Source organism: Carassius gibelio, chromosome B8 (genome assembly GCF_023724105.1).
Source record: "Carassius gibelio isolate Cgi1373 ecotype wild population from Czech Republic chromosome B8, carGib1.2-hapl.c, whole genome shotgun sequence".
Lineage (NCBI taxonomy): Eukaryota > Metazoa > Chordata > Actinopteri > Cypriniformes > Cyprinidae > Carassius > Carassius gibelio.
Window position 1 is genome coordinate 24,553,040 of NC_068403.1, and position 14,742 is coordinate 24,567,781.

Here is a 14,742-nt window from a genome sequence, read left to right on the forward strand (position 1 = left end):
AACACTCCAAATTAGTCCACATACGTTGGGCTATATAAATAAATAATAAACAATTCAATTAACAAATACATTTGAAAACCTAGCTTAGTTAATGACTTAATATTTTACATATATATATATATATATATATATATATATATATATATATATATATATATATAGCCTGCCAAAATACATTGTATTGTAAGTTATTATTTTCAAAGTGTTGTGTTCACTGGACATTTTACAACTCATCGAGGAAGGAAACCATTTCGGAGTGTACTCGAAAAATACAGTAGTGAAAAATTATAAATTATTTTCAAATGGATCTATAGGCTGCATCAAAGATTGTTACATTTTAACTCACAGACACCAGTGGTATTGCTATTTTCGTTTAATTGATATGTTAAATCGTTTTTTGTCTGGCCTTCGCCACAGTCAACACGTCTCACAATCAAAGCCTTATGTGGCACAAAACATTAAAAAAAAAAAAAAAAAAAAAAAACAATCTCTTTCAAGCTACATGTTATTAAATATTTAGTTTTTATTTGGTGTTGCGTGTTGTGTAAACCACAAATATAAAAACAATAATATATATAAAATCAGACAACAGTTTATATGATATGACAGTGTATGTTCCTCAGCAGTGCCATTCGGTTAAATAGTCTTAATCCAAACTCTTCTCTTTTAGGACTGGTGCCATGGTGTCACCAAGTCCTGATCCCATCCACTCCTCCCGACGTCAAATTCAGATCCACAAAGTGGTTGGGTATTTGACTTGTGTTGGTAAACGGTGGTACAGAAGTGAAGTTACAGTGGTATGGGTTATTTCCATAGCTGTTGTAATAGTTATTGTAGGGATATGACACAGTGACGTTGTACGGAGCTGCGTGACAGGGTTTTCCGTCTCGCACCAGCACGGGCACCGCCACCCTCCGTGGGCCGGCCAGCTCCAGACTTCTGTCCTGCCGCTGTCTCTTACACTTGTACCTCCGGTTCTGGAACCAGATTTTGACCTGTGTTGAGGTGAGCTTCAGCACGTGGGCCAGGTGGTCCCGCTCGGGTGCTGACAGGTATCTCTGCTGCTTGAAGCGTCTTTCCAGCTCAAACACCTGAGTCTGAGAGAAGAGCACTCGAGGTTTCCTGCGCAGCCTCTGCTTCGGTTTCTCCCCCGGTGTTTCCTCTTTTCTACCATTATAACCGGAATCGTCAAATGGACACATACCTATTTGGAAAAAAAAAAAAATACAATAATAAATGAAGAGCTCAGATGCAAAAGCCTCTAAGTGACATCTGAAATTGTCTTCTAAAATGAACATTTTTCTTGTGTATCGGTTCAGTAATTTCACTTTAATGGCAATGAGGTTATTTGGGTCATTGGGTCATTGCCATTAAAGTGAATTAACTGAACATATAGGAACCTGAGGTGCGGGGTGATGCTCATTTTAGAAGAACATTTCAGTTTGCACATATAGGATTTTGCATCTGAGCACTTCAAATAAGGTATGCTTATAAATGCGGTATGAAATTGCATTGAATAAATTATAATAAATACAACAACAACAACAACAACAGGCTATCCATAATTATATTAGCCTATTTTTGTTGTTAACAATAGCAAGCTGCTACTACGACATCTACCATCTAATTGAATGTCTAATATAATTTTCATAGTTTTAGAACTTAAACTTGAAATGCAAAAACACGCTCGTGCAAAATGTAAAATACAATCACGAGGTTACAGCACAATTCGTGTTCGTTATATTACATATTATATAGCCTAACTAATTTGGTTTTAGAGCCAATGATTACATCATATCACATCATATTTATTAAATACATTCTATCCTTTAGAAATAAGAGTTTTCAAAAAATATACAACGTAAGATGTTTCTCATATCAGTGTATTGGTTTCTTGAAGACACACTACATAGCCTGTGCAATAATTAATGGTTAAAAAAATAGAATAAATGTTGCTTGTGGAACTTTAGAACTTTAGAGTGTCAGACTGTAAAATCTTTTTGGGTTGTAACAAAAACACTTGGATTGTTTAACGCAAAGGATTAAAAAGAAACCCTTCACCTTGCAATGACTGAACAGCAGTATTAACTATAAATGTCCTACTTGTTTCTTCGCTCGGTTCCATCTCCTCCTCCGTCGGAGATCCGCAGGAGCTTCTGACGATGTCGAAGTGGTCTGAGTCGAGGGCGCACTTCACCTGTTCCCCGGCGGTCACGCTGTGTTTGTCGGGGCTGTAGAGGAGCTCCAGGCTCCGGCTCAGTGTGCTCTGCATGCACTGAAGCTGAAGCGACTGCAGCGGGACAGTGTCCTGCTCAACACCCATCAATCCGTTGGGGTTCAGAGCATGTTGCTGTTCCAGTTTGAGGATGTCTTTAACCGAGAACGGAGTTGAGGTCACAGGACTCGGGAGCATCTCTGCTGTGGGTGCTTGAAGAAAGGTTCTTCGTTTCACCTTGACAAATTCAAAGCACCATCAGTTGACTTCGTTCCTACAGATGTCCCCAGGTAAATTCTCCTTCACGTAGGCTATCGCCTTAAGAGCTGCTTGACGTCAAGGCTATATATGTGTCTCTCCTCGTGGAAGCGGCAGTAGATGAAGAGTCTCCTCTATCCTCCTCTTTCCGCTTCTGTTAGACGCTGGTGAAGTGTGGAGAGAAGCGCTCTTATCTAATAGTGAGCGTCCTTATCTCAGATTGACCCCTCCCCTTCTGTGCCTCCCATCATCACCTGTCCCAACTCACAACTGTGTTAGGTTGTTTAATAAAGGCCTCCAAATCAAGGCAGTTGTGATTGAAATGTCATTTAATATGCAATTTCAAGTTGAGTTCAAAGAATTGAGTCAATTAACTCAATCGAGTCTAGTAAAACATTAAGGTTTGGCTTGTACCTATCTTAACGTGACCATAATATCTGAAACAACATTAATTTAGGATTTTATAGTTGTCATTTATGTTAGGGTTTTTACTCAATAGGCTTACTACTAAAATGGTAAAAACGTCGTGTAATAAATCGATTTATTTAATATTACCGAATCAACCTAAATAGTATATGAGTCTATTATAACAACAGATCTAAATCAAAGGTAAGATCAGGTAAAATTATTTCAAATTTAAAGTAACAATAGCATTTAATAACTAGGCCTAATATTTTTATAATGCTTTTCGATAGCCTTATTTACGAAATTGAACGTTACTAATTGACCCGTTATAAAATTTTATCGCCACGACATTGTTCACAACTTTTGCTATATAATCAGTCACCAAAAAAATAAAAAATAATTATATATATATATATATATATATATATATATATATAAAATAAAAATAGAGAACCACTGGAAATTCAGTGTTCAAATCCTAAAACCAATGATATATAAATTGTGAAATAGCTTAATAATAATAAAAATAATTCACAATAACAATGTAGTATATTAAGTATATATACTTAGTATATACTAAATTAGAATAAATTACGAACATCTTATTTATATCCACATTTAGGCCTAGGCTGTTTTATTTAGGACGTGCATGCGAAGATATTTGGTTAAATGTTTACTCAAATTGTATATGCCAACAGTGTTTTTGAATATGGCTTTATAATCTTAAAATATTCTTTGTACGTTCCTGATTGTTGCAGTCTGCAGGTAACCTGCGCTTCCTCCGTTCATCCTCGTGAAATCAGGGCTGAATTGGTTTGTGCTTGGGTGGATGTCCGAAAAGGTGACGCCGTCACTGACATCCAACAGGCCTATTAGTGTACACAGGCCACAACAAACAGTAACCCTACACCTGATGTAGTCTCTGGCGCCAGCCTGCAATGCTTGACTGAGGTTCAGACGCACAGGAAGAGCCGCGCGACCACCGGTTTACACTTCAGCTGTCCTTCATGACAGAAAACTTTATTCATTCATGTGCAGTATTGGCCAGTACATATATTTTTGTATATATTGAGCATATCGTGTATTTATTTAAATAGGCCTACATATTTGTCGGATTTATATCAAATTGAGTTTTGAAAGGTCTCCTCAGGTCATTAGAATCAAAATGTTTTCGCAATATAGCCGTCAGGAAAGATTTCCCCTCATTTAAAACAAAATAAATAAAATAAAAACAAAATTTGTCAAATGAAGTGAAATGTTATTTATCGTAGAGCTGAAAAAATATATAACATAATGAAAATCTCATCGCCACGTCGCTGTAATACACTTCTGCCACCCTAATGGGAAATATATCTATACAGTATACAAAGTATTTTTTGTTATACAAAAATTTCGATGCAGCTGAAGTAATATAGGCTACTTAAGTGTGAACTAATGTTTTCGGACACTTGCATGTTGTTCTAAAATTTGATATAGTTAAATACAAGTAAGAGTACTTTTTCACTTAAGAAGGACTTATACATATTTATTTGTAATTTCATATTTCATTACTTCGACACTGAATGTACTTACAAGCATTTATGGCAAACTAAAATGTATTTTAATGTTTCTATTGAAACTTGTATTCAATTAAAATATGTGTAATTAGACATTGATATAGATTTAGTTGTAACTTTGTACATTTAAAATGATTTAATATCAAATAACACACTACAGTTAAAATTAATCAATTACTTTAAAGGTTAGTCAACACATTAAAATAAGTTTACATCTATAAAAGTATGACAAAATAAATATTTAAACAATGATTTAAAATGTACTTTCGATTGAAATTTTATTATGTTATATAAAGGTACAGTATTTTAAAAAATGTCCTTTTAAGATTTGAGGAACACAACAGATGCATATACAATTAAACGCACTTCTTTTTCGCCATGATGACAAGACGTGTGCGCGTGAACATGACACACTGCGTTTGTATTCACGTAGCAACAAAATGCCCCATAATATTTATGCATATTTAGAGGAGATTGGGGCAGTTTGTCACTCTGCAAAATTGTGACCAGAGCTAAATCTCCGAATTAGGGACCGAGTCCAAATTAAACATCTATTTCTAATCCCTCTTTACATACAATTTTCGCAATACTGAAATATATTCTAATAGTTGTTGGGTAAAGAGAACACAATAAACCGCACTTGACAACTTTAAACTAATAAGGATTGTATTTGAAAGATGTAACTTGAAGATTAATCGAAGGAATATTTTTATAATTGGAAGGTAATTGGTCACACTTGTCATTTGTCATGGTGCTGGAGCAGACTCAGGGATAGCTTTTGTGGTCATGACTGGGAAAATGTACTGCTCTGAGACGGTCTTCATGTCCGCAGAAGGTGCTGGCAGAATAATCCATAGTCAGAGGAAGACGTGTGCATTTTCCAGGCATGCAGGATGGCCAAAACATAGGTGAAGACAGCCCTCTTGGCCTTGGCAGGACTGACTTGGAAAATGGGTGGCTTTGGGACAACCTCCGGGCTGGGTTCGGGCTTTAAAATGGCCTCTGGAGCACCAGAAGGACTGGAGGAAGCCAGCTGAAAAGTGTATGCAGCCCCACCTCCATGGTCATAACAGGGAGCTCTGGGACTACTATTCTTGCAGGCTCTGGGACCACTGGCGTCAGGTCCTCCAAGACCCCCAGATTAGCGGAAGTGACATGAGTCCTCTATCTCCTGCACTTGTAAGGGCGAGAAGGTTGCACAGGGGTTGCCACCTCTGGGGGTCCTGCAGCATTTTCAGCCACCTCTGGGGTGCTTTGGCATCTTTGGCTGCTTCTGTTGCTGCTGCAGCAGGTTTAACCTCTTCAGTAATGGGGCAGATGAGGTGGACCGGTTCTTCCTCCACCTTCGTGGCAGGTCATAGGAAGACTGGGGACTAGATAGTTTGTGAGGAGAATGGGAGGAGGGTCAAGAGGAGGAAGGCCACACTCTTCTCACCCGTGGTAGACTTACCCCACAAACTGCCAGAAAGACAGTATCCCCAGCATTTCCCTCTCCCAGGCATGGGCAGGCTCATTATGGTTGGTGTTAAAGATGTCCTTGAACTCCGCATCACTTATGTTGAATACCTCCACTACAAACAGGAACAGTACACAAAATCCTTTACACTGGCTCCCCCTTGCCGAAGAGAAAGGAGCCTTCTGCGTTGAGCAGCCCTCTGATGAGCGGAGGGGCAGGAAGATGGGAATAGCAAGATGCCCCTTGTGCTGGTGAGTCCTCTGTTTGCCAGTTCATACTGTCAGGTTTGGGGCTGTAGGAATGCAAGCACTCAGTGGTTCAGAGAATTGACTCTTTATTAATAATAAATAAACCAAAACAACAACAAAAACTATCCCGTGGGGGCAGGGGGGTCATTTGCAAGGGTTGACACAATAACATTTAACAACGAATTGGGCACAGGACTGAAAACACAAGGAGAATAAATAGCAAATGAGTAGGGTAATGATGGAAGACAGGTGGGGCAAATAAATCAATAATCAGGTAACACGATGGGCGGGATCAAGACAATTGACATGAGCGCACATGGCACACAGGAAACAAAGGCGAAAGCCATGTGCTCGCACAAAACACAAACACATGGCCAAAAAAACAAAAATCACCAGCCATGTGCAAAACAAGACACCAACACACAGCTAATGAGAATACTCTTAAGCCACATGTTCACAAAAGACATAACATGAATGCACCGTTAAATTCACATAAATCGTTATTTATCTATAGCGGCTAATAAACCAGAAGACTCACCCATATGCTTGGTTCCATGCTAAAGAAAAAAGTAGATCGTTTAGAATGAATTTCATATTTTAACCTTTCATATTCTCTGCAGTAGTAGGCTATATGTGCCAAAATAAATACGTTTAATTTAATATGTTGATACATACTTAACACTATTTTAGAGCATTTGAGTTAAAGCTTTTAGAAAAAAAGTCTGCAGTGCTATGCCTTTAACTGGAATAGGGTGTATGGATTGGTGTAACCAGTAGGACCAGGAGCTTTGATCCTGTCCCTCACTGATGAGGTAATGACTATAATTGCGCCTCTGTGTCCTGGGAAGGCAGAGTGTTCATGGGTTCCGCAAAGTTGGGGCCCCAGCATTCATAAAACTCAACGAATCCTTTGGCCTCTGAGCGAAGCTTATGGGCTCCATCTCGCTGCGAATGACGGCAATGTAATGTAAGACGATAGTTAAGTAATAACCGTAATTAATCATAATGCAAAAAAGAGAGCTGATGGCTACTGAAAGGGGACACTCGCCTCCGAGCCTTTTCTTTAAACAGTTAGTCATCGGAGAACTCCATCAAAACGTTACTCGAGAATCAGTTGGTGTGCAACTCTGAAACCTGTAACCTCATACAGTGACGGACTCCGGTGAAGTGTATTTTGATTGACAGTCCTGGATGAAGAGGGCTTACACTGGCCATGGAAACTGTAAGGGATGGTTTCAACAGAGCAATTACTAACCTAAATATATAGCCTATATATTTGTGTTGTTTCCTACTTGTGGCTTAGTTAATGTGAGACATGTAACCTATATATGTACAACCAAGTGTGCATATCAGACTTCACTGAATGTTACAACTAGGCCTATTACTAGGTCACTGCATTAGTCACACTTTTTTTTTTTGAAGGAAAACTAAAGCACTACTAAATTCCTGAAATGTGAATGTAAACATATAATTGTTTCAGAAGGGAGAGTAGTGTAAATAAGAATCTGTATGTTGTTTATTGCATTAAAGGGGGCTCCATAATTTGTGTATACATATATATGTATATTTCTAGTAATTTATTGTGTAGGCTACTGTAGATGCCTGAAAATTTCAATCAACCCTATTAAATGGATAATTCACCCAAAAATACAACTTCTGTTATCATCTACTCACCCATTACACAGTTTTCGTCTTATATGGATTAAAAAACTGTTTTACAGAAGTAAGTCATAAAGTTTTGGAGTAACATGGAGGTAAGTCAATTATATTCGTTTTTGATATGCTTTATTTAACAGCGAACATTACATTAATATAATACTTGTTCAAAGTTATATGTCTTTGATGTTCTCAAAACGTTATTTATACATTCTCCTGAACATTTGTTTTTTCTCAGAAATGTTTTAGTTTGATGTTTGTCTAACACTATTAAATGTTTCTTGTTTCGGAATGTTCAGAGGACATTCAAAAGTAACAATGTTTAAAAAAATGATCAAATGCAATGCTACTTAAAGTTTGCATGACCAATAAAACGTTTTAAAACATTTAAAAAACTGGACGTTTTGAACATTCAGAGAACGTTTTCATAATAAGACCATTAGCAAAACGTTCTTAGAACATATACATATTTTTTAATAACAATAACTACTGGCAGAATGCACCAGATGGATTTAATGTGGTTTACTTGGAGAAAATGAAAACTCTATATCCAATCCTATTTATTTTTTATTTTTTTCATTGAAAATCAATAGGAATCCATATTAGCCTACTGTCATATTGTGATTCTAGCCACTAGATGTCCCTGTAAGTCTTGTTAAACATCTCAAGACAGTCTCTGAATAAGTAGCACAGAACATTAATGCTTTAAAACTCCTTAACTGTAATCGCTCGGTCTTCAAATACGTTTGATTGATAATTATTTTTCTACAGAACGTTGAACCTAATATAGAAGACTAAATATAAAAAAATAAAATAAAAAAAATAAAAAAAAAATAAAGGGAAATATTAAACGGACTCTAAACAACATTTCAAAACCCAAAAACCTTTAAGTAGCCTATATGTTGTCTGTGGAAAATATACACACAATGAAAAAAAAAAAAACAAATATTTATTAGGGATAGCCTACTTATAGATATTTGATATTGTACATAGGAAGTCTTGAGAATTTAAAACAGGTTGATCACATAAAGGCTTTAATATGCTAGAGAAACAAATGACAGGTGTAACAGCTCTAGTCCCACGTGACTATATTCCATGGAAACACAGGCGGAAGTCCAACACAAAACTTAGTGAACACTGCCGCCTGCAGGAGAGAAAGACCGAGGACTCAAAATGCTCAAATGCATAGAAGAAAATGAAACGACGTTTGTAAAGAACTGTAAGAGTCTGCTTTAAAATATAGTTTTTCTGTTCTGCTTATTCCACATGAGCAGTAACGTGCTGTTTACACCTAATGAATCAACTGAATGATAGAAAGAATTGAGGTTACAAGTCTGACTCTCTAACCACCAGGCCACTATTAGCCATTAAGTTGTGTCTTAAACACTGGCAAGCCATTCTAGCAGAGACTAACTATAAGAGCGTGGAAAAATATAACAACACCCTTAAAACCGCTATAATGTGACAGTTACGTTCAACCAAACAAAAGTGACATTATATTTCTATATTTCTAATTTTAATACATTCTGTTCATCAAATGTTATTTGCATCAAAGAATATTGAAAAATATAATTTTATACATTGATAAAATGTATCTTGAGCAGCAAATCAGCATATTATTCTGATTTCTGAAGGGTCATGTGACACTGAAGACGAGTAATGATGATGACCATTCAGCTTTGCTCACAGGAATAAAATACATTTTAAAATGTATTCACACTGAAAATTGTCATTTTAACTTTACTGTATGTTTAACTGAATTTTTTTAAATCAACTAAACGCATTAAAAGTCTAGACTCTTCTAAGAAATTGTACCAATCCCAAACCTTTGAGTGAAACAGGATGTTCAATGAGAGAAAAAGCATCAGGACTTAATTTTATCCATCAGGAATGGATAAGTGTTCTTGTCATTTTCACAGCTGTTGTAGGGTTTGACAGGGTAGACATAACTTTATACCAAACTGCATGTTTTTCTTTTTTTCTTCACCAAGTCACAAATGCTGCTGATTGAGCCTAACTCGTATTATATAGTAAAAAATAAAATAAAATTGTTTTACAGTTGTTATGCAACTGGTAGTATTTTATGTTAATGTTTTCAGTAGTTAAAAGTGTAAATAAAACTTCCCAATTTATTATAGATGAGAACTTAACACATGTCCATTATTTCTGCAGTATATACTCAGTACTCACTGGTGTTGTAGGGGTCTAATTCAGTGCTGTAAGTGCCACGAGCATAGATTAAGTGCTTCATTGTCAGGAGTTTAAGCCAAGCCGAGATGCTTGCCAGTGTTACAGAAAGTATACCGTGTTGAAAAAGGCAATTGAGAAGATAAGGCGAATGCTTGAGAAATCCTCTCTCCAGTTTCAGGGAGATGCCAGTGATTTAACAGATAACAAAACATTATCTCTCATTACGGTTCTTGTCTGTCTCCCCTGCGGCTGACTCCTCAGTGCTGCTGAGCTGCCTCCACTTCATTTCCATTACAATGTATGTGTGCAGACCGAATCTTCATCATGTTGTTTGCAACCAAAGATGCCACGCAGTCACAGTTTTTTGAGGGGGGCATTAGTGGCAGATCATTTACATCAATGAAGTGACGTTGCTTAAACCATTACTGTATGTCAACAATTAGCTAGTTTGGGTTGATATTTTATAAGGAATTTTAGGATAAATATTTAAGAAATGGGCCATTCATTTTATGCACAACTGGGAAGTAATTAAAGGGCTTGTTCAGCAATAATTAAATACATAAATTTACTCATGTTGTTTCATACCCATGTGACTTTTTTCACAACAATGAAAGGACATTTTCTCTCATGGTTAAAAGGATGAATAAAAAACCTAAACGTTCGGAATGACATGAGGGTGAATTAATAACTAGTGGAACTATTTTGTCAGATGCTTAATAAAAAAATCAACCGATTGGATCATTGTAGGGATGAAAAGCCCATTTTGACATTTTCTCTCTTTTGTCTCTCATGGTCCGCTGAATAAATAAAAACATAAAGGTTCGGAATGACATTGGGGGGATGAATACATTTTTGTTTTTCACTTTTTTAATTTTGTGATTGTCCCTTTAAATTTCCTTAGCTATGAAATAGCAACATTTGCATTCATATGAAGATGCATTGTTGACTTTTTATATATTCTTGGAAGTAAGCTGTGCAGCTTTCCAATTTTCCTCAAAACGGAAGGCAATGTCCCAAAGCAGGGACTTCCACACCTGTGAATACAGTCACTCTTCTTGGACACTATGGACTTTTCTGAGTGTTCTTGGCTTTCGCTCCCTAACATCTGGAAAGAGTATGTTACATAATTTCACAGTCCCAAGAACAGAGTCTGAAATAATGTACTTGCTATTTTCCCGGTGTTAAACGGAATGGTTTGTGAAGACGGGCCAGTGTGGATGCAGATCACAGCTTGTGCGAATGTATGTTGTTTTTGGGCTTGGGTTCAGTAACCGGAGAGAACTTCACATGGCCCCTCCAATATGTAATACTACAGGAGCCGTCACTTCAGATTTGTGCAGCTGAGGACCAAGAGCTTTTGTTTAGACAGTTTAGCCACAAATGGCGGTATGGTAATGATGGTCCAATTAGGAGCTGTGACTGCACCCTGGACTGAGTCCCTGTGTCATTTTTTACTACTGCCCTCTCTGCACTCTTCCTTTCTCCTCTTCATAAATCACTGCTCGTGCTGTTGCCAGTTTTAGCCGTTTTGTTTTGAATAGAGCAACACACTTCCCCTGAACTACATGGCACATGTGAGACAATGTCGACATACAGTGCTGATATACAGATTAAACCACCTTTGTGCATTAGCCTTCTGTTAAATTCATAGAAAGGTAAGAATGTGATAAACAAAAGTGAAAGTTTTAGTGTTACAGGGTGTTGGCTGTTATTCCATTATTATAATTCATCTGCAAAAGAGAGTACATTCTGTTCAAACTCTGGTCTGGCCTCTTTTCTTATAATGAAGAACATATTGTGCATTGGTTGTAGAGGGTTTCCAGGATTTTATGCATCTATATGTGTATTTGTCAAATGCATTTTAGTGTTATTTCTTTTCCTTCAGTGTAGTAAACCAATGTTATTAAAATAAAACATCAAAAACAACAAAACAACAAAATTTTAATATAATATAATAATTTATAATATAATCATTTATAATATAATATAATATAATATAATATAATATAATATAATATAATATAATATATTATAATATAATATAATATAATATAATATAATATAATATAATATAATATAATATATAATGCTGCAAGAAAGTCAGAGCAGCGTCTCAATCATGTGATATTTACTTTGACCAACAGAGGGCGTTGCTTGCTATAGCAGCTTCAAATCGATCTTCTTCTTCCTCTGCTTTCTCATGCTAGTTTTTCCAGTGAAAATGGGCTACACTCTCACAAAATAAGATAAAAAGCTGTTACTGAGGCAGTAGCTTAAGGTACTAAAGCTAAAATATACATCTTTGGACCTTGTTTACCCCAACTGGGTTTATTTTGAGGTGATGCTGATTGGCTGGTTGGCCTACAAAGATAGATCATTACTGCGGCAGGGTTACTTAATACAGAATAAGCAGTTACCACATGTTAAGGTGCTCAAGGCTCTGACATCAATATGGATGTGACGATGGATATGAATGAATGCCAAAGTAGAAATATCCCAGTTTTCATTTCAGCAAAACAGCCTACTTCATTTTTGCATTGCAACCCAACAGTTGAGACTGCAGTACACATCTTGCCAGTGCGGTGAAATGAAAGTATAAGCACTGGTGGGGTTAAAAGTCAACCATATTCCAGCTGGAAGAGCGTCCAGGATTCTGAGAATCAAATGTTTGCAGCAGCTTTCATGATGCTTGAGTCGCTGCTAATAGTTGTCGCTCCTGGCATGGTAATCTACTTAGGACGTATGCAAGTGAGTGAGTTAAGTGAATGACTAAATAAGTGGAACATGACTGAATCAATGTTGAGCCCAAGCTGCCGCATCACCTACTCCTGTGAGCTTGTGCAGAAAATGAGAAAAAGCCTTCAGGACTCGTCCAAATTACCATGAAATTATCTCCCTCCCCACTGCTAGAGATAGCTGCTGCCTCGCTCCGCCTCGCTTCAGCTCGTCTCCCTTGCACGACTCGCTTCCTTTCCTCAGGCCTCTTTAGAGAACAGAACCAAACCGCTTTGCAGTTTCAGCGCGTTTGCGAAGTGAGTTTAAGAAAGTTCATTTCTGAAGGCATGAGCACCCCTTGTCTCTCTTCGGGGATGAGGGGTCCTGTTGCAGATTGGTCACACTCAGCATGTATTTTAGGCATCTTTATGAGTGTCGAGCAGAAGCTCATTTCATAATATTGAAAAGCACGTCTCTGTCCATCCATTTATCCCACTTTAGACCTAGACTGTATGTCCTTGTTCTAAACCGAAACCATTAATCCTTCCTTTTAGAGATTCCACTCATCCAAAAAAGCTTTACAGATCCTTTCAGATCTGAGATTTGTGCAGACCAGTTAAGCAAATCTTTTCTATATGAATTTCACTTGTGCACAGCTTCAGAAATAGGCTTTCTCCGAAATGCCAATGGGACAACAGTTGTTTCCATCACCCTTGTTTTATTCACATTTTTAGGAATTGCATCAAAAATGAGAGACGGAAACACCAAATAAATAAATCGAAAAACATTTATTAATGTTCTCTTTGACTCATTTGATGGAAACAGTGCTTTATTTTCAAATGTTTTATGCAATATTTAAATTTTGTGCAGAAGTTACATTTGCATGGGAAACAGCTAATCACATGATGCTCATGTCCAAATGTATCATAAGCCTAAATAAATTGCCGAAACCTTTTGTGCCAATGGTTTATACAATCTATTTAGACTTATAGTGCTTTTGGGAAATGCCGTACTGTATAGTTTTCCTTTGTTGTGTGACTTTGGAGCCCCCTACCATTAAGTGAGTGGAATTCGTAATTACAGTGAATTGCTGTACACATATTGCTGTACATATTAGGGCTGGGCGATATATCTAACGATATGATCATGCGCATCTAATCAGTAAAGCTGCTTCCGTGATCCGTGATGGCATTTAATAGACAGAGCCGTAGATCGCTGACAAACTATACGCAATATCGCGTTCATTATCGCAGATGAATCATTATCGAAGGCGATTCATCTGCGATAATGAACGCGATATTGCGTAGCTTGTCAGCGATCTACGGCTCTGTCTTTTAAATGCCACTCCAATTATAAGCAGGTGATGGCGATTTTAGCAGTGATCACGGAAGCAGCTTTACTGATTAGATGCGCATGATCATATCGTTAGATATATCGCCCAGCCCTAGTACATATGCATTTTTAGCTACCATAAAGCAAATTTATACAACTTTTTCATGGATCTTGTTCCCACTCACCAAACTTACATACTGTCCTCTGGGAAACTAACAGAAGCCATTCACCTTATTAGATGTCACTTTACTACTAAGCATTACTCAAGGTGCAAGGAAAAAGTTGTATTTCTTTTAAATTGACGGTTACTTTTTTAGTAATTAAATCGAAACTTCAGTTTTATAAATGTTTTTAGTATAGATTTTTTTAAAGATTCCTCCTGTAATTCTCTATATTTTCTTTATTGTGAACACTGAAAACTATTTTTTGTCACTGATCCGGCCACAAATACAAAAGCCCAGAATTCTCTACAATGTCATTATATGGTGTCATTTTAACACGTTTTATTGCTGCATTACTGCAATACCCAAACTAGAATTAGAGTGGAAATATTTTGCCCATATCTGTATGTTCATAATAGTGTTGGACTAGACAAATTATTGTTGATCTTTTATTTGTTGACTGAATATGAAACCCCAAAGGTTTGTATAAGTGCAAATTCACAGATTTTCAACCAGTGTTGTATTGTTATCTGTAGTGTGAAGATGAAAT

The 14,742-nt window shown here is 36.9% G+C and overlaps 1 protein-coding gene across 1 annotated transcript; it reads right to left on the bottom strand.

The window, feature by feature from the left end:
- Nucleotides 1–369: 369 nt before the first annotated feature.
- Nucleotides 370–2,662, bottom strand: nkx2.7 (NK2 transcription factor related 7). Its single transcript, XM_052562440.1, has 2 exons — nt 2,104–2,662; nt 370–1,204 (listed from the first exon to the last, which is right to left on the bottom strand). Exons 1-2 carry the CDS (start codon nt 2,411–2,413, stop codon nt 687–689), a joined length of 828 nt encoding a protein of 275 aa, XP_052418400.1. The 5' UTR covers nt 2,414–2,662; the 3' UTR covers nt 370–686.
- Nucleotides 2,663–14,742: the final 12,080 nt, after the last annotated feature.

What these genes read in the sequence shown, in the direction of transcription:
- nkx2.7 (XM_052562440.1), bottom strand. Translation starts at nt 2,413, where the DNA reads ATGCTCCCGAGTCCTGTGACCTCAACTCCGTTCTCGGTTAAAGACATC. An exon ending in GGAACCGAGCGAAGAAACAA is followed by an intron (nt 1,205 to 2,103) that starts GTAGGACATTTA and finishes TTTTCCAAATAG; the next exon opens with GTATGTGTCCATTTGACGAT.